Consider the following 21,192-nt stretch of genomic DNA (forward strand, 5'->3'; position numbering starts at 1 on the left):
ATTGCTGTTATGAAAATGCAAAAGATAGTAGAAAGTGTCATTGTTTTCCATCAAAATTGAGCATAGAGATATGCCCACTAAGATGAAGATTATTTGGTTAAAGATGCTGTTTCATGATTATGACCACTCACATTCTGAAATCGAGCAGACTATATGTGTGTTAATAAAAATTCCATCTACATCAAATGACCCTATACTTCATGAGCAAACCAAGTATATAGAAATGAATTGCCATTATGTTAGAAAGACTTCTTGAAAAATTTTATGTTGTCTTCGTCATGGGACATCGCATTACCAAATAGTGGATTTCCTTACCAGAAGTCTACGAAGATCCCATTATATGCTCCTTCTTGGCAAACTTCCAGTAATCACATCTTAAGTTTGAAATATTGGGGTGTTGATATGAATTATTGTTTTTTTTGCATTTTTTCTGTTAATTATTTTTTGGTTACTGTGATAAACCAAAAGCTGAAAGGGCAATTCTCTAAATTGGTTGTTTAGCCATTTGGAGTGTCTAACAACAAGTCATCTAGGCACTGTGCACTCGCAAGTTGCTGCCCTTGTATTATAAACAAGGGTCTTCCCCCATTGTAGTAGTTATGCATGACCTGATATACAGTTTTAGGGACATAATGAAAGCCTCTTTTATTATTTGGTGTGTATTTATGTCATTTTTTAATGCCATTAAGGTAGTATTAAGAGTGATTAGGCCATTAGGGTGCTCTGGTGTTTGGCGAGAAATATTTTTTAAGGTCTTGTTTCTAAGACATTTTCCAGTGCTCCTATTTTGCATGCCATTCTTGTCTACATAATAATTTCTAACATTGCTGCAGATTATGCAATCGATTGGTTTTCTTGGACCAGCTTTCTTTCTCACACAGCTGAGCCACATAAATTCGCCAGCACTTGCAGTCCTGTGCATGGCCTGCAGTCAGGTACTCCATGACTTACTTTGTTTACTTTTCAAAACTTTTAGTCTACTTTATGTCAGAATTATATATATATGCACCACAAATTTGGTTTCTATGTCCTTATGGTAAGTCTATTCTTCAACTAATGCCCAATTTATGAAAAGACTCAAGGCCGTGAGGAGCAGAAGTAGATCTCACTATCATCATCAGCATACTTTCCTTTTGGCTGATATGTGGAGAAAAACCTTTACTATCATTTTCTTCACTGGCTTTCAGTTGTCTACTAGTCATGTTTTTTTTTTTTAATTTCCATTCTGCATTTCGCTTTACATGTTCTGAACAGGTTGAATTAGGTTTTGATTTTCAGGAATTTCTTCAGTTTTTAATATCCAAAATTATCCTTTGTTCTGTAAAGTAAGGTAAAGGCTTCCCTGAAGGTGTGTGATTCATTTTGTTTTTTCCAGGGAATGGATGCATTTTCGCAGTCTGGTCTTTATTCAAATCATCAAGATATAGGTCCACGTTATGCTGTGAGTTTCATCTTTCCTTTTTACGTGCACCAAACAAATGGCTTTCATTGGGTTCAGGTTTTTGTATTAGTAATCATATCTACCATGGTACTCATTTCGTTTCTTATGGTATGTTGAAATACTCAATGTTAGTGGAGATGAAGACTCTACACTTTTTCCTTTTCAGACTTTGTCAACAAATAAAATGAACATTTAAAGGAATTGGGTGTTGGTACATATGAGCAAACTATGTTCTTTTCTCTTCTGGGGTAGTCAATAGTACCTCCTTTCTACTGAATGCAGATGAAAAGTACTGGTATAGCATATATCTTGAATTTCTACTTTCAAAAGGGGAAGATGCTTTGTGTGAATTGGCTGTATCGCTAATATAAGATTCGGATTGACATGTGCTTTAATGAGTTGTCCTTGTTGCTACCATTGTTCATCCTGTGAGCTGGTGACTGTAGTCTGATATTTCTTGTCCTTGTCTTTGCATTTTTTTCTTCCATGAAATTCAGTCTTCTGATTCATGTTTCTTTTTTGCAACCTTTTTCATTTAATTTTAGTATTCTTTAGTCTCTTGCCTCCGAAACAAGAGATTCAGTGTATATTTCATGAATAAAGTTCTGTCTTTTCTGTTACAGGGTGTACTTCTTGGATTGTCAAACACAGCTGGAGTACTGGCTGGTGTCTTTGGGACAGCAGCCACTGGTTTTATACTCCAACATGGTTAGTTTCTCATCTACTACTACTACTGGACATGGGTGTTGGCCTGGACTATGCTGGACATAGTCAACTTTGACTGAATTCAATTTCACCTTTTCTACAGTTAAATTAAATAATGAATTAATGTTAAAAGATAAAAGTAGGCTGAGCTCAACTCTCTTCCTCTTCTCCCTTGACCCATCTCTTCCCCAAAGCAAAGTCTCAAGGGCTCCTCAATCGTGGATTTGAGCTGACCAGCAGCGATTCACTGATGACTCGCTGGTTCTGTTCCTTTCTCTCTGGCAATGATGGATTTGTTGTTGGGAAGTCCACTCCTTTCTGTTGTATTTCTTTTTCTTCCTGTCAGGGATTCTGAAACCTAAAAAGAAACATAAATATAATCACTTTGGCTTTTGTGTGTTAGTTCATTTATTTTTTTACTATTATCTTCAATTTTATTTTAATTTCAGTTTCTCTTTGTATATAATTGTCACATGTACAAGGATTTCAAAAACAGATTTCTGTGACATGGTAATACTGGGTTTACTGTTAAACATACTAATGATGTGTTTTGGTATGTTCATTTGTTGATCAGTTTATGAACTTGTAATTCATGAATCCATTGCTTGGTGTCCCTGCACGCAAGTTTTTCTGAAATTGCTCTGCACCTGTACCCCATGTGAAATTTGCTACTACTACTGTTCTTGTTTCGGGATTTTTATTGTCTTCCGCTAATGCCATAGTTTTTTCAAGGTCGTGCTTTTACATGATAACTTGTTAATCTGAAGAGACCAATAATTTGTGTTGTTATAATATTGTTTGAAAATTTGATACTTCTTGATAGAATAAGCCTTGTTATTTTGAGAAATATTTAAGTATTTTAAGTTGCAAATATTTGTTTGACTGGGACGGTGCTATCATTTATGAGTTGCCTTAGGTTATAGAACTTTATGTACTTCTATGGAAAGTTCCTTTTCATATTCATTTAAACAAAAACCTGGAAGACGTGGTTAAATAAACCATGTGGAGTTCTGATCTCTGCCGTAGAGGAGATTCAGGTTTCGAGAGATAATCTCTATGTCAGTTAAGGACAATGTTGTAAAAAGCGTATCGTAAGCCGTATCGGTCTGGCTTTAAGATTCGCCGTATCGTAAAATATCGTAACCTATCGTAACTGTATCGTTTTTTTTTTAAATAAATCAGAAAAAATAGGAAAAAAATTCAAAAAATTCATAAAAAATCAGTAAAAACCAAGAATAATATGTTCTTCATAAAAACACATAGATTCATAAGTCATAAGGTCCATAAGTCTATGAGATACCACATCAAAAAACAAGTTTTAAATGGTATGTATTACATCACAAGATGATAATGAAATTATCAAAATGTTCAATGTCAATATATATAAAATGAAAGCACTCTTGACTCTCATTCATAATCTTCATCATATTCATTCCCATCCTCTTCTCCATCTTCTTTTTCATCTTCATCTTCACGATTTAAAAAAACTCCTTTCCTCCCAACGGGAATCAGCAACCCACACACAAATTTGTGGTCTAATCGATGATTTCACTTTGACAATTGAAGATTTAATGATGAAAATCGATGATTTCCCTCCACGGCGGCACCATCTCTAGGTTAAAAATGAAGAAGGGCAGGGTTATTATAAGAAAAAATCGAGAAAGAAGGATTCCAGCCCCCCCTTTTTTGAAATCAGCTCGTATCGTACAATAAAAGTACGATAGACCCGTATTTACGATACGAGGGGTGTATCGTATCGTATTTCCTAAACGATACGATACGTATCGTACGATACGGTCCCGTATGGTACGTACAACCCTGGTCAAGGATGTTCAGCAAATATAGAACTTTAGATATGAGGGTGGAGTACTTGTGTAAAATAAACATTGAAATTTGTTGGGTCATCTCTTGTTGCTCATATAAATCCTTTCCCGATGGCCATGTAGAAACCTCAACTAGTTTTCTTCTTTCCTAGATCCCATTAGCTTCAAGAATCTGATTTGTATTTCACACAAATTTTCAAGTTAGACCAACACTTTTGCATATTTTTTTGATTAATTGTATCAGTTATCTTATTATCCTAGCCCTTTAGTTATTTCTGTACCATTTCTGTCAAGCTTATGATTATTGAGATTTTCCCCATAACTTCTCTTCCACAGATTGATTTTTCATTATCGAAAGTCGAAATGTTGAAATTTGCCTTTTTTTGATGTCTATCTGACTGAACTCATATGATTTCCTGTATATCAACCTTTTGGTTCTGCTGTGTATATTTCTGGTGAAATCAGAACGTGAAGAGAATCCTGGTTCATATATATCATACAGCATGTGGCTTAGGTCATCCCACATTCACAATTATTATTATGATCCAAGCATTTGAAAAGACAGCATATGCCTTTTCTACACATTAAAACCTATTAACATGACAGGAAGTATTGCTTGATCAAGAGCTTATGGAATGACTGAAACTTCAATCCTTTTCTATAAAATAAATCTCAGTTTTTGTTTTCAATTGGATATGCAGGTTCGTGGAAGGATGTCTTCAAAGTGGCAGTCGTCCTTTACATAATTGGTACCCTAGTTTGGAATTTTTTCTCTACCGGTGAAAAGATCCTTGATTGAAGAACATAACTTGAAAGAAACTGAAATAAAAGGAATTACAGCAAGAAGAAAAAGATGGGGAATTGATCCTGTTTTCATCATAGTTTGCAGTATTTGCCTTTTGAAAAGGAAACTTGTTGCAGTATTTGCCATTCATAAGCGAGCTTGTGACTCTGTGCTCCTGTAATGGCACGTTTAAGAAGTATACTTGAGCAGCAAGATGCATAAGGGCATCCACGAAAATGTTACCACACAGATGCAGGCAAACCATGCCAATTTGATGGACACTTGAGATGCCATTATTGAAGCTAAGCATGACATTGGCAATGTAAGGCCTTGATTCTTCCGGCTCCAATCACCTGTATGTAGTGAATTTCCAATTTATATTTTTTATGTATTAACACATTCTTCTGCATAGTAAATTAAAAGGGGAATTTATGTCCATGGATGGTGAAATTCCAAAACTAACCCAAGTTGCTCATCATTTCCCCTCTTTATTGTATCCACGTGTCATTAAGATATTCTTTTGTAAAATATGTTAATGCTATCATTGCACCCACCTAATCAATAAACAACCCTATGGAGAAATAACTGCACTTACTGTTAAAGTAGCTGACCCCAAATAGTTGGGTTAAGGGCTTTTTAGGCTTGAGACTGTTGAGCACCCAACAAAGTGAACCCGCTTGTATGTGATGGATTGAACAGTTGAACTTATGTACCGTGAGATAATATAATATCTGTTTGGCTTTTACCGGCAAATGTGCATTTCTTTTTTAAATACAACACCATGGGAAAACTCAAGCAACAAAAGGACAAGGTCAAGACTGACATAAGTTAGGGTTCCAACTTCCAAGGCTTCTGAAGACAATGCAATGTAAAATCTCAAACAGGACAAAATTCAAAGCTTCAAACAACTTAAGGTCTTCAGCTTTACATTCTGCACGTTCCTATATTACCACACATTTTCCCTCATGTCCGCCACCTGTGATGTAAATTATCCATTCATTTATCATTTTCACATGACATCTGATCATGGGGAGGCTAGACCTTTAGCTGAATCGTACTTCAGCACTGCTGTAACCTTTCCTTTCAAGGAAACAACCCCTTCCATATGCTAAAATTAGGTGTAGCAAAAACCTGGTGTTGCAGATTGCTCTTTGCAGAAAGGATCCTCGTGAATGGTGTTGAAGGTACCATTGATACCAATTCCATTGTCAGTGCAGAAACACCACAGACACAGACAAATGCTGCTAGAGGAAACTGCAATACACTTCTACCAAACAGCAGATGTACAGGGAGGATCCAGTATTCTACGTTTTGGTTACCCGGAGAGAAAGTGTCGCTGGATCTCTCTCATAGTTATTCATTCGTTTCTGCACGCAGCTACCACAAAAATAGTTCAAACCAGAGAGTAATTTCACGCTGGCTTGAGGTGTCTCAAGTGGGTCATGAACACTGTGCTTGAGAGAAGCAAAAAGTTCACCAAGTTGACTCAGTAATTTTAACTTTTCACAGCAGCACAGGCATATGGGTTGGTAAATATAGAAACAGATGATCAATTATAAACCCCATAAACTTAAGTGGAAGTTGCAAGTCTTTGTGAGCTTTCCACATCTTGCCACAAGAAGTAATGCTGTCAAACAGGCAGTGGAACCAAGCAGTCCCGAGGCATGTGAATCATTCTCAATATGATCTGTGAGTTGCAGAGTTTGTCTGCAGTATACGCTGATACGGCAATATTAATGAGGTCTACATAGGCATATGGATTTCGACCCTCTCATTTATTGCCATCTCAGAAGTAGTGGTTCACACCATGGCAATAAAACAAGAGGTTGTGGGGGTGGAAGAAGCAAATAATTGCTCCAGTTGAAGGGGCCTCTCTACATACAAAAATTTACTAATCTGGTTTATACATGCCAAACACAGGTACTTAGCCATTCATCTCATAAATTTGAGTACAGAATATGAGTATGAAAAACCTGTTGAGGTTTAGGAGGTTTCTCTAGCTCATTATAAACAATCAAATCACTTTCTCCCACATTTCTAAATAATAAATTTTCAGTAATGTCTTCCCACCACACTATTTTCCTTATTCATTCTCTTTAAACAAAAACCAAAAGTTAAAACAATAAAAGAAACAAAAAAACCCAAAAACCATCTTGCATGAGCCATTGCAATGACATTATATATTAACAACTCTCTCTTTTACTCACCATTAACCTCTTTGCTGACCGACAGCCATTAGCTCCCGCTTGTGTAAATTGACCTTGAGTCCATGCTTCATGAAAAGCGTCAATGACATCTTCTGCTCCACTTGGTGGCCATGGGCCAGGCTCAGCTTATGCCTCAGGAGAACTGCAGCGGCTATGGACTTCATCTGCAAGTAAGCCAGATCCTTGCCCAGGCAAAGCCTCGGTCCACCATTGAATGCAACGAAGGTGTAGCAGTCCGGCGACTCGAACCGCTTTTTGTCAGCTGCCAACCACCTCTCCGGCCTGAATTCCAGGCAGTCCGCCCCCCAGATGGTTTCCATCCGGCCGACCGAGTAAATGGAGTAAGTCACCGCCGAACCAGCCGGCATGAAGGTCCCGTCCGGCAGAAAGTCGTCGGCTACGACGTGCTTCGAGTCTTGCGGGACGGAAGGATACAGCCGGAGGGTCTCCGAGAGTGCGGCCTTGAGGTAGATCAACTTGTCCACCTCCTGGTACGTCAGCGGCTCATCCAGCCACTGCTGGGTGTCAGCACCGCGTGACTCTGTCAGCACCGCCGAGATCTCGTCGATGATCAGTTGCTCGACCCGCGGGTTCCTGCACATCAGCCAGAAGAACCAGCTGAGCGCCACCGACGACGTGTCGCGGCCGGCCAGGATGAAGTTGAGGGCCACCTTCTGGAGGAAAGCATCACTGTAAGACTCGCCGGTCTTCTGCATGAACCTTGAGAGAAGGTCGTCCTGGGGCGCGCGCTCCGGCTTGCGCGCCAGCTCCAGCTTCCGGGCCTTGATGACCTCCGACAGGTACGTGTCGATGACCTGCAAGCTGTCCTGAAGGCTTGACTCCGTGCCCAGCTGCAACCACTTCTTCAGCTTCCAGACGAACGTCGGCAAGATGAACCGGTTGAGCGACGCCTCCGTGGCGCGGTCGAAGGCGACGGCGAACGGGTTCTCAGGCATGTCCGGCGACAGCGTCTCCGGGTCGCGGCCGAAGGCCAGCCCGCAGATGTTGTCGAAGGTGAGACGAAGGAGAAGGTCCTGGAGGTCGACGGGCCGGGCTTCGGCGGAGGCGGAGGCAAGGATGGGGCAGAGGCGGAGTTTGATGGAGCGGCCGACCCAGCGGGACATGGCCTGGCGGAGGGTGCGGGTGGTGAATTCCAGCGCGGCCGTCTTCCGTTGGAACCGCCATGTATCGCCGTCTGAGTTGAAGATGCCCTGGCCCAGAAGGTCGTGGAAGACCGCCTGCCAGGTGGGGCCTTTTGGGTAGTTGTCGAATCGGGTCTTGAGGATGTGCTCCAGGTTCTTGGGGTCGCAGGTGACCGTGACCAGGCCTTGCCGGCGAGCGAGGAAGGGGATGGCCAGGATGCACGTCTGGTACGTGCCGCCGCACGTCCGGAGATTGTCAGCGATCCAGTCGTGCATCCGGGCGGCGTTCCTGATCAGCCCCGGCATGCTGCCGACGATCGGCCACACGCGTGGGCCGGTCATGGATCCTGCCAAGAAGAGGAACCAGATGAAGTAGGCAGTGATGGCCGAGAAGACCAGCAGCACCGTCGAGATGTCCATCTTGAGGCCGGGCAAGTTCGGAAAGCCAGGAACCCACTCGGGTTTGGTCGCCGGAAAACGAGGAACCGGACAGTCGGAAGTCCGTGCTTGTTGGAGATGCTAGGCGTCAAACTTTGCGGTGGAGTGTCATGCCAGTGCAAGTTGAGGACTGAATCCGCTTGGCCTCACGGCAGGGTATGCTTCTCGCCGGGAAACCGCTTTCTCTACGAACAAACTCACCGGGAAACAGGACGAAAAACAGGAAAAAATCGAGCCTTTTCTTCTTATTTCTTAAGGAAGCAAAGCCGAAAAAAATTTATGCTTGCTTTGGAGGACTGAGTTCGTCAATTCCAAAAAGCTGAAGTTCGCCAGGAAAAAATGAAAGACTGCCGGCAAACCGCTATCCGGCTGCAACGGGAAAAGAAGAGCTAACCTAGCCAGAAACCAAACTGGCAGACTCGTCTACTGTAAATTATACGTGACCTCAAGTAAAGCCAAAGCCAAGAGCCAGAAAACCAGGAACCAAGCTGCTGGAAGACTCACATGAAGACGAGAGGAACTCGACGAGGAGAAGCCCCTAGCACCAAACTTGCTTGTTTCAGCAGGTGCCCACCTCGCCGTTCCCCAGAAAATGTCGCCGGAAAGACACCAAGGACCGGCAGAAGATCGACTTATCTCAGGAACAAAATGACAAGGGATCCAGATGGATTTTTCCCTATGAAAATGGCAGTTCTAGTGCTACCGAAGCTATCTAGTCGGGACAGGAGGAAGGAGAAGGAAAGAGAAACAGAAGGAGGTAGACAGAGGCCGGGAAACCGCTTATGTGAGGTGGTGGAAGATGTTAAAGAGGGGGTGGGATGGTGAGGAGGTTTTATAGCAAGGGAGGCAGTGGTGGTGGGAAAGGTGAGTCTCTTCTTTATGGCGCCAGACTGTTTTGTGATTCCACCATCTCCCTCTCTTACTCTCTGTCTGTCTCTCTCTTGCTAACTATGTGCTTCGTCTTCCTCCTCTCTTTCCTCCGTCTCTCTCTTCATTACTCCTCCCCATCTGAAGCAGGTATTAAATGCCGTCAGAAGTCGTTGGGAATTTAAGAAAAACCACCATCCTGTAAATCGAGAAAGGAGGAGGAAACCATGGCCACACCAAGTCAGGTTCTCTCTTTCTCTGTGACACGCACCAACTTTCTTATATTTTGCTCGACCGGCAATCAATAACAGTTCCCAAATCTCAAAAACACTTTCTTGACACCATATCTCTCAGGGGAACTCTCTCTCTGGCTCTCATATAGGAGGGGAGGAGGAGAGGAGGGCAAAGAAGAGTAAATGAGACAGGTTAACGAGAGAGATCTCACCGCCTTTTAGCGCTCCCCATTTTTAAATCTCGTGTGACCGTTGAGAGTTTGTTGAGCGGCCACCATCTTCCGTCTTCTCCTGCTTCCTGGGTTTAGGTCCTAGTATGTTTCTCTTTTTTTTTTCTCTCTCTAAAAAATCTTATTGCAGAGATCGAGGAGCCCCTGTTTTTCCTGTTTCATGGGGCGTCCGCCCCCCCGATTCTCATCGTCTGCATGGTCCGCAGCGCGTGAAATTAAGATGGGGAGTTCGCCATCCCTCCCAACTCTGAACCAATTTTTTCCTTTTAACTTTCGAATTTATTGAGACCCACTTCACTTATTAATTGCATCGCAGAAACAAATTCTTTATAATGTCCAACTCTTTTGTTTTATGGTTCTATCTCGAAGAATTTACCAAAACCAGATAAGGCTGATCAGCCCCACCTTTGCCGATTAGACCATAGTTTTCGTTTTCTAAGTCTTACACTACTCTTTCTCTCTCTCTCTCTCTCTCTCTCACACACACACACACACACACAAGCAGCATGAATAATTGTCGAGACAAGTTAATAAAAAACAAGTTAGTTAATAAACAAAATATTTGTCGGTTTTTATATTTGCATCTTGATTATCTCTCCCTCTCTTCAGTCAAAAGCGTGAAACACTCTCTTTCTCTCTCGCTGTGTGTGTATCTTTGTATATTATATATAGATATGGGATGATTTAAAAAAGTCAGAATAATATAATGATTTTAGCAACAAGTTGTTTAACCATCGAAACAACATCTGGTATCCGGTAAAACTGAATATATATTTATGTATATGTTTTTTTATATGATTTTATTTTATTTTTTTTACTTTCAATGAACTGGCCCTTTCCTTGTTTCTTTTCGTGACAAAACTTTCAAACTGGCTCGCGGGTAGATGCTGCACGAGAACCGTGGCTCTGCCGATGTTTCCACACCTCCCATGCACAAGTAAAATTAGTTTTCCTTTATTTCAGAAATAATTGATGCGCGTCTTATCTGCTCACACTTTGCACGGGGTCGGATTCGTAAGACTTAGAAAATTACGAAAAAATAAAAAGGTATAAGAGGTTCAGTTCTTCAGGTAACCCTTCTTGTCTACCTATGAAAAAAATTTGGTTTTCCAGTCTGAGATAACAGGTCCGCAAGGCTAACTTTTTTATCAATTTATAACCAGATAGTGTCAGGTGCATGTTTACCAACAAATTAAATGACGTTGTCAATGAATTTTTGCTTAATATAATGGTAAACAGATATTTGTTTCCAATGGAAATGGCCTAACAGATGAGATGGTGGCTCTTACCTGATCAGTTTTAGTTTTGAATCGCCCAATATCAGCTATTTGTGTTGTAAAAAGGATTGCCACAAATAAACATAAAATATAGCGGAGACGGTACACCAAGGCATCGAAAGCAGACCCTGTATTTTGGAAAATTGGTTGGTAGTAAAAACAGTTTGTGATCTAAGTAAGTTTGTAAAACATCAGTTTTAATGTTTGATAAAACTACCTGAACCTTGGAGCAGATTCATGAAACACTTATAAAACTATGACCTTTAATGAGATAAGGGGATGAGTGAAGAATTCAACTTTGAACTGAGCGTGCCCCTCGCCACCTCACCTGAAATACTAAATAGATATTTTGTCTCTTGCATATTATCTTAATCTTTTTCAAACCAAGTATTCTATTAAAAGTTAAACCTAAAGGACACTTTTTTCTGGTAGGTGACCAGATTGGATTTGTAGAGGATCAAATATAAAGTGGGCAGATGTATATTGTTTTACTATTTTTTGTATTCTTCATCGTCTAATGAGCCATTAAAATATTCTCTGTCCATGTGGATGTACGACAATTAGCATGCTAACCAAGACGGAAGGAAGGTTGACTCTTTTTTGTGGACCTAACTTAGCTCGTGAACCAAGATTAATCAAGTTAGAATAGAATACACGAAGAAACATGAACATACAATTAAGTTGCTATTATTTAACGCAATTACATTACAAATGCCCACATACATATAAACATTAAGTTGTTATCATTTAACACAACTAAGTTACATATGCACACGTACATACAAACACAGTTACCCTATTAGGGGTTTGGCATGAACGAGGGATTCCTCCCTCTAGCACACGCACATGCACGAGCGCACGTAACACACATGCTTTCCTGAACTCAAATAGTTTCCATGCAAGTAGAAATAAAAGCAACTCTAAAATTGTATGTTGCCATTACTTCTTTCATTATAATTTAATTTATAAAATTGATGATAATCACTCAGACACACCACACATACATTTGTATATACGTACGTTATTTTGATCTAATTTTTATATGCATAGTTTAAATATTGAATTTTATGCTCCAGTCTGTTCTATCTTAATTCAATCATATAGATGCATTTAATATGATCTAAAATATGTAAAGGTGAGATATATATTTGACAGAAGTACTGTTTCCATTCCAGCTACAAAATTTCATGCATTGTAGCCCTTTTTTCGTTCACAAAAGGAAAAAAAGGATTCGTTGCTCCCAGGATTTTGGAGAGACAACAGCGAAACTTTAATAATTAAACATGTCCTATATAGATCTCTAAAGTTTAATTAGTGGAAAACCGGGGATTTAAAATTTTCAAATGTGTAATTCAACAGGGACAACTTACTCCTAGAAGCTCCAAATAAGAGTCATCATGCAATAGCATCTCAAAGAAGTTAAATACTCCTGTACCTAGGGACAATGTCAGCTACAGAATTTGAGTTGTTAGGGCAAATTTGAAGGCGTAATGAGAGGGTGGATGGTATTTGTAATATTCAAAGCTTCAAAAGCATGTTAGATGTCATGGAGAAAGATTTTGGCCCACGGACAATGAGCTTAGGATCTTGAGGTTAAGGGAAAGTTATGAGGAAGGAAGATGATGGTAGAGTTCTTCTACTACAACCTTGGCAATCTCCTCTCGATTTCTTCTCTTTTTCTACAGGCATGCAATCTCTCGCCCAGTCTCCCTATCTCAAAGATCTCTATATCTGGTGAGAGTCTACGTCATCCATGACCGGCATAACTATCTCTCTCTATCTATCGCTCACTCTCTTTATCTCTACCTTCAAAGATGTTGATCTCAAGAGGATGGTGGACTGGGAGATGATGGTAGAGGCATGCACATTTTGCCATCGATGTCGATGAGGTAATTTCTTAAGCTTTGATTTTGGATAGTGAATAATGAGAGGGAATGCAAGAGGTTGCTTTTCTAGTCTCTGGTGATGGTGGGTCATGCGACATTTGCTTTGACAAGTTGCAAATGATAGAGAGGAAAGGGAAGAAAGTGAGTGCATGAGGGAAGAATGTGGGAGTATGAGTCCATTCCCACTAAGAATGGAGGACCAAAGGAGAAATGAAAGATGTGATGACAGTTGGAGAACCCTTTGCTTCTGGTATTGGTGGTTTCGCTCCTCAATCGGCCTTTGTGCTGTTAGATTTGACACTCAGGCTTTTTTCTTGCTGTTAAAATGTTCTTTAGATATTTCATTTCACTCTCTTTCTCTCTCTCCCCCCAGCATTCACTCTAAGGCCCCGTTTGATGCACATAGATTTTACTGTGCATCAGGGAAAACTTACATTGTATGACTTTTCATACTCAAATCAGACATATGGAAAATTACCCTGCCAAATTCGATGGATCAGAGTAATTTTGCCTTGAAAAAAAGTCGGACGTGGAAAGGTCTGACTTTTTACCATCGGCTTTTTTCACGGTAACTTTACCGCTCAAAATTTTACTCTACCATCAAACGGGACGTAAGTGTCAAAAACATTTTCCTTTTTCACATGCTATACTCTTTTCCACAAGTGGTGTGCTTTGTATACACCAGTCGTTTACTTAAATGCTAGAGAGAAGAAAATAATTTTCTATGGCGTTAATGATCGATGGACTCCAATGATTTGGAATTGCTCTAGTGTTATATATTATGTGTCTCGTATGAAGTTGCAACAAAAACTCTTCAATATATGTCCTTTCAACACCTATCTACAACAAAAGAATCTTCAATATCTAGTCTTTCAACACATATTATTCATATAGTCTATTGTTCGAGAAAATTGAACATGTAAACAAAATATAGTTTCTTATTTACATATATAATTTTTCTGCTCGTTCTCCCTAGTTTCACTTTGCTGCTTTTTATTTGCTTCAGTTTGTTCTTCCTAAATATTTGTGCTTTTGCATTATACTTTGTTTTATACATTGATTTATTTGAGTGATTCATGATAGCAATTAATTGATATGACGTCATAAGCTTAAGATTTATGGAAACATGACTGATTCAAATGAACATTGGATTTGTTGAAACTCTTGTTTATTACACTTTTCAATAACACATGTACTTGTCCTTTTTTTAACTTTTTGATTTTTTAAAATGTCATCATGGTATTTTTCATCCAAACTAGAACTTTTGTAAGTCAAATTATATTGGTGATGTAGATGATGACAAGAGGCCTCATTCAATATCTCTATCTTCTGATGTTTGAATAAGGTGTAGGCCTTACAAGGTTAGAAGAAATGAACAGTATCCTAAATGACCTTGTATGTACGAAATACTATTTTAAAAAACAGCCTTTGGTTTGAAAAAGTAGTGGAGGATGCTCTCGTTCTTGGATAGTTATTTCTGTATCCTGTTTGGTTCGAGATCCTGTTATTTCCCATGACAAAACTATTCATGTTATTTTACTTTCAGCTAAAGATGTGATAGCTAAGTAAAACAAGGTCTCTTCATAAATAATCTTTGGAACAAGATTTCATTTTAGAGGGGGGAAATGTTTATATCTTGAGGTCCACAAAAGATCATTCATACTTGACAAGAAATATACTTTAGTTGGTTTAAGAAATAGTTAGTACAATAAGGAATTCAATATTTTCCTTTTGTATTTTCTGTAATCATAATATAATGTTTCATATTGAAAGTGTAAAGAGTGTACCTGCAGGAGAAAACGTTGTAGAAGATAAAAATTACTCATTAACTTTTGTTATGTTTGTTTCTCATTACGACATTTGTGCCTGGTTTACTAATTTTTTCCATTTTTATCAAGATTTCACCATGTAATATTACACATAAGTGAGAATGGTCATTTTTAATAAATCTTTTTTAATAAATCACATAAAGCAAATGCATGTCTTAGATCAGATTTACAAGATGAATAGAAATGAGAAACAAACACTTAATGACCAATATACAGAAGAAAAGAAGAGTATGGAAATGGGGAGACTACTATTTAGAGTGTAGAAAGTTGCTTGATGGCTGGTTATACATGTAATTGTCAAAAGTTGAGAGTCCATCTCTTTATATAGAATAATTGTTTTTGTGAGTTGATGGTCCCTCTCTTTATATACATATATATAAAATGACATAAGTCAACTACCTCTATGGCTGGATGGTTATATATTTTTTTATGTCGCCAAAAACTATCACAAAAGATGCATTCCATCACTAGCAAATTATGACCAACTAATTGGTCATTTCAAATATATTTTTAATGGTTTTTGGAGACACAAAATTTAAAAATGATAATCTGGCCACAGAGATACTCGACTGATTTCAATTCTTCTACACACACACACACACACACTATTGCTTTGTTTTGGTTGTTTAGAACACTGTTTAAATATAGAAATGTTGAACATTGTTTCTAACAAACAATGTGCTCATGTTATCAAATATTGGAATAACGGACATAACTAACTATACAAAAAACAAACATTAGATAGTGAGGATAGAACAAATGAAATAGAACGTCGGAGAGAACAGATGTGACAAATAGAACATACAAAGGAGAAACAAACATTAGGCAAAAGAGATATAGTGTTTTGTTCTTATAACCTTGGATAGAAAACACCATTATCATGATAGACGTGACTGTGGTGTGGTGGACAGGATATCTTGTTTATTTTGTCTAGTAGGACAGTTACCAAACAACCTTGAAGGAGAATCTTATGAGTATGAAATAAGTTGGGGCTAAGGGAAGCAAGATTAGAAGAAGACAACTATAACAAGAGGGGTACCTTAGGGATAAGGGTTCTAGCATAGGGTCAGGAAGCTTGAGAGGAGAAGGAAAAAATGGGGAACAGAGTGGAGCTTTGGGAGATGATTTAAAGTGTGAGATATGAAGCAACTAAGACCACATTCAATGGCAGGCAAAACATAATAGTTTGGATCATGCCCATGATTATGGGAACAATGGTAGGGAAAATGGAAAATGATAGAAACATCAAAATTGTCCCACTTGTGAAGGAAATGTTTTACTAAGAAAAAGGAGGAATAAGGAGTGCATTTAGAGTGGACATAGTTTTGAAAGGGGGTGAGGGTTTCATGCCCACTTCTTCCTTGATGGGGATGCAATGAGTAATTATGGTTTTCTGCAAGCTTTTGTAAATTCAATATTGTCAGAAGTGGAAAGAAATGAGGAATGAAAGTTGCAAAATGGGTGTATGCTTTGCATATTGTTACCTACAACCACCACAAAATTTTAAGCTATTTGATTTGTTTATGTCGACTTTGCACATGCTCATGGTTGTTAAGGCAGTTTGAGTCACATGAAAGAAAAGAATTTGATGTATGATTCCCTAAGAACCATCTTAAGAGAGGTAAAGAGAGTTGTAGTTAGTAGCATAACAAAAATGCTTGGTGAGAACAAAGAGATGAAAGATTGTATAGAGGAAAGAGTACCGCTAGGGTACTGCAATCTTAATAAGGTGAGGTTGGGAGTGAGAAGTTAATGTTGAAACAAAAAAAAAAAAAATTGTACCTGGGATATGAAAAAGTACCGATAATGACAATAAAAAAGAGATATGAAATGTAAAGATATAAAAAACTTCAAGAAGTGAGAAGGGAGGCTTTTAAGGTGCTATTTGAGATTCAAATGAAAAGAAACATTGATGAAAAGGGAAGGAGGAAGATACCTATGAAGCTTTACATAGATAGAAGATAAGCTGAAAATTCAATTAGATGGCTTTAGAGAACTCAAAATTGTTGGTATCCTGGACTAGGACAAGTTGGACTTCTTACTTAAAGCGGGCAAGGAGAACAAAGAAGATGTGGAAAGATTCTAACCAGAGTTATGATAATAATAAACTATAATTTGGATTGGTTGGGAAATAATTCAATTAGATCTATAGATGTTAATGGGCAAATGGGGACATGATGTTGCATTCACAATCAATTAATCCTAGCTATTAGAGGAAGAAATTGAAGGATAAAAAAAGAAGGCATCACCATTATTGTATAAAGTCCAACATTGAAGAGGATGGACTTTGGGTGCACACTTTAATATCATGGAATGACAATGAGTTACATCTCTAATCCTTTTGCCCTTTATCTTATTTGGATGTTTGTAAGTTTATATTGACACATTCAATAGAGATGGTATATGTAGAGCCATACATCAGAAGAAGGAAATGCTCTATCAAGATCTTAATTTGCCTCTCAAAAAATTAATTGGGTTGCTAATATCCATGGGTGATTTGATTCCTACATGAGAAATTAAAAAAAAAAATGCTGATGCCTTGCTATGGGAGTATGTTGGGTATTTTTTAGATTTATATCTAGTAATGAACTAATAGAAAATGTGGATAGATGTTGCAGGTACACATGGTGCAACAATAGGGTGGGAAAAGAAAACGTAATATGAGTTGCATCTGTAAAAACTTTGTAAATAAATTTATTTTAAGAAACCAACGAGTCAATTACACTACATGTACTTCCCAAGAGCATGATAGACCAAACAAACTGGCATCATGGGATGACAATTTAAATGCTTTATTATCACTACCTATGGAATGAAAAAATTTGCTAGGCTTGATTTAGAATGCTTGGAATAGAGGATTTTGAGCAATGCTATGGTTCAAGTTATTAGCAAGCTTGAAAAAGTTCAAGAAGCCATTAACAAATGTAAAAAAATAAAATGGCTTATACTTAGAAAGAAAAATGGTAAATATTAGATCTATTATCGCCTTTGTCCAAACTTAGGTAGGGAAGGGGAATTGGATATCCTTTGATGTACACAAAGAGAGAGAGAGAGAGAGAGAGAGAGAGAGAGAGAGAGAGAGAGAGAGAGAGAGATGAAGATCAATTTAAAATTTTTTTGATGATGGAAAAAGAATTTGCAGCTAAAAACCCAATATTTAATAATTGAAAGAGAATATGCAAACACAAAAGTCTTGTATGAATAAACTAAACGGTATCCTACAAAGTATGTAACATTTGTAGTTGTTTTAATAAATCATAAGTTAGAAAGAGCACAAAATTCATAAATATATTTACTAATTTCTTTAAAAACCTTCTCAAAAATGAAAATGCATTTGGGGATCTGCCATGTAGGATGATGGAACCACACCAGAGGCAAAAAAAAAAAAAGTCGGCAGTGTTAGAGGTAGACAATGAGAGTTACATTTATATTTATTCTCAATATAGTTCTCTTAAATCAATTCAAACATGCTTGAGTTACCCTCACCCATAACATGCATATCACTTTGCAACAATGATATATGTTCATTGGCAAAGTTGTGGTGCATTGAATGAGATCCATGTTAAATCTATAAATCCTAACATTAGAATGCATTTTTTTCTGGTAGAAACTTTCATGACAATTGTTTGATTGGATATGCTCATGTAGACAAGAAACAAACAAGCAATCTGGTACAATTTACATGTAAGCAAGTAGAATTAGTTGAAAATTTCTTAAAAATGCCTTGGTGCTATCTATGTTAATGGTAGATGACTTTGAAAAGGTCATCATTTGTGTCCCCACATCATCTAAGGTAGTGAATATATGAAAGAAAAATGAGTTTGTATTTGTTCAAAGACATCAAGACAAGAAGATCATCTATTATGTACTTTGATGACATTCTAGTTTTTTGCAAACTTACTGCAAACCAATTATAGCTCATAAAAAATGATATTGAAAAAGTTTGAAACGTGATAATAGTAAGTCTAGAGGAAGGTTTTGCCATGGGAATCAACTTAATAGTGCAATAAGATACCAGAATTATCTACAATTTGGAGTGTGACTTTTGATTTTTTTTTTCCCTTAAAATATCTTATTTCACATGTTTAATGTTTTTTCAAAGCACTCATTTCACATGTTTAACTTTTCTTCAGAGCACAATGTTAAATTGTTTCTAATAAGGGTCAAATAAAAAGTTGCTTTGTGGAAATAATGTGCTACCTTATGCAAGAAGATGATATTTGACCAAGTATGTTCTATTATCCATACCACAATACTAGAACTTAATGAAATGGTCAAAATGTACTCATGCACTTTGAAAATATTTATTCCAAATTTCTATGAGGGGAAATGAAAGATATCGATCACATTCACTATGCAAGTTAGGAAAATATGTTTGTGCGAAGAATGTGCAGAAGCAATGTGTCAAGTTGATGGTAATAGGGTAGGATTCATTTAGCTAGATCATTGAGTTGTTTATCAATTAATCACTGGTTTAGGCATGTGTAAAAGAAATACATCCTAAGTCTTTGAACAATGAAAATCTATCTAAGTGCTCTATGACATAGAGTGATGTTATTAGGGATTGAAAATTCATTTAAAATCTTATGACACTTCAAGCTGGCTTGTATGACCAAACAATGAGGGCTACCTTTATCCGTTCGACTATAATGAAGAAAGTTTATAGAGTGATCCACAACTACAAGCACTGATTGATGATCTTACCATGGATATGAGCAGTGTTGTCCAAGGGGTGGAAACAGTTGCTTGGTCATGAGAGAAAGCTCCTTATGAAACTAATGATGAAGAAACTTGGTTACAATTTTGGTTATTTTTTATACTTGTTATAAGAAGCACTTTCTCAAAATGAAAATGGATTTCAAGTCAAAGCAAAAGATCAAATGTTGTGCTGGTGTCCAACTGATATTTGGTCATAAGGGCTATGTTTTGAGAAAGGAAATGACTTGACTATTCAAATAGTTAACTGGTAAAAAGTAGAAACACCAATGGTTGCAGAACTGGTGAAAAATAAGCATAGAAAATATCCTTTTAGGTTGGTTAAAATGATGGATAAAGGATTAACCATGAAAGAAACATAGATGTCAAAAGGGATGATGTTAAGTCCTTATTTAGGAGCAATGTAAAATAGAAATCTAGTCAAATAGGAGATTTTAAATGTACTAAATAAAAATGGTGATGAGAGGTCATTGCTGCATTGGAGCTATCCTATAGAGATTCAACAACATTGACATAGGTTTGTAGTTGATCAAATGCTTCCATTACTTGAGATATATGCCTTAATTTTGTCAAACTAGATAGTGCAAAATATAATGAACGGGGTCCTTAAAATTGTAGTTGGGTCCCCATTTTATAATTTTAATTCTAAGGATCATCTCATTGGTGGGATTTTTGTTGATATAAATATCATACTTTTTGGGCAATAAAATAGTCAAAGACATATGCTTTAGCAAGGGTTTAATCAGAACATTAGCCAAAATTTTTTTTGGAACTTTAACCAATGCATATTCTCCACTAAATTAACAGTCATAAACACGATAACATGTTCAAATTATATTTTAGATATTTCTCAACATGAACTTTAAGTGGTCGAGTTTTGATCCCTAATATAAGTGTTCTACAATACACAACCTCTTCCCCCTATATGTATAGGAGAATTCAATCTTGTAGTGTGCCGGACAACTAAAATTAAAAATTTCATTGCTAACCATACTACAAATTGTTGCTAAAAATATCATGAACCATTGTAATATCATAACTTGATAATAATACTCATGTGATAGTTGTCCTTTGTTTTGCGGCAACATCTGGTATACAACAATATAGAACTCCTCTTTTGTGCGCGTGTGTGTGTGTGTTGTGTGTGTGTGTATATATATATATATATACATATATATATATATATCATCAGTGCTAATCAAATGGGTAAGACAAATTGATAGATGCCTTCTACATGGATTATTGTATCAAACAGATAACCTTTAGTCATATATATCATAAAAATTTAATGACTCACAATGCTTCAAAATTTGCTGGTTAAAGAAACATTTATAGTGTTATTTCAAAAAATGAGTTTAAGAGCACAACTTTTGATAAATAATTAACATTGTGCCATCATGAATAATTTTAGTGACATAATACCATTTGTCATTTTAAAACATGAATTTTTAAAAAGAAAGCTATTTTGATTTAAATCTATCTATGCCAATACAATTTATTTAAATAACTGCTTAATACCCTACGTTATAAAATGCCACATTAAAATTAAGGGAATATCACATGTAGAGCACAAAAAAGTGAACTTCTTCAATTCACACCATTGAAAGTTTCAAT

General features: G+C 37.4%; 2 protein-coding genes across 3 annotated transcripts in view; one reads left to right on the plus strand and one right to left on the minus strand.

Annotated features, from left to right (window-relative positions):
• The window catches only part of LOC116265603 (ascorbate transporter, chloroplastic-like), a 29,461-nt gene extending 24,270 nt beyond the window's left edge, over positions 1-5,191 (plus strand). For both annotated transcript variants that reach the window (XM_031646328.1, XM_031646327.1), the window contains exons 8-11: positions 834-935; positions 1,376-1,441; positions 2,065-2,149; positions 4,671-5,191. In XM_031646328.1, the coding sequence (XP_031502188.1) occupies positions 834-935; positions 1,376-1,441; positions 2,065-2,149; positions 4,671-4,768 (351 nt within the window). In that variant the 3' untranslated portion in view covers positions 4,769-5,191. The remainder of the gene's footprint in view (positions 1-833; positions 936-1,375; positions 1,442-2,064; positions 2,150-4,670) is intronic.
• A 1,449-nt stretch (positions 5,192-6,640) lies between these two features.
• On the minus strand, positions 6,641-9,823 carry LOC116265911 (cytochrome P450 86A22-like). The gene has a single exon (XM_031646906.2). The coding sequence runs from the start codon at positions 8,520-8,522 to the stop codon at positions 6,963-6,965; it is 1,560 nt and encodes a 519-aa protein (XP_031502766.1). The 5' UTR covers positions 8,523-9,823; the 3' UTR covers positions 6,641-6,962.
• Positions 9,824-21,192: the final 11,369 nt, after the last annotated feature.

The sequence above is a fragment of the Nymphaea colorata genome, chromosome 12, assembly GCF_008831285.2.
Source record: "Nymphaea colorata isolate Beijing-Zhang1983 chromosome 12, ASM883128v2, whole genome shotgun sequence".
Lineage (NCBI taxonomy): Eukaryota > Viridiplantae > Streptophyta > Magnoliopsida > Nymphaeales > Nymphaeaceae > Nymphaea > Nymphaea colorata.

Bases quoted from the DNA above. Each gene is read 5' to 3' on its own strand.
- LOC116265911 (XM_031646906.2), bottom strand. From the start codon at position 8,522: ATGGACATCTCGACGGTGCTGCTGGTCTTCTCGGCCATCACTGCCTAC.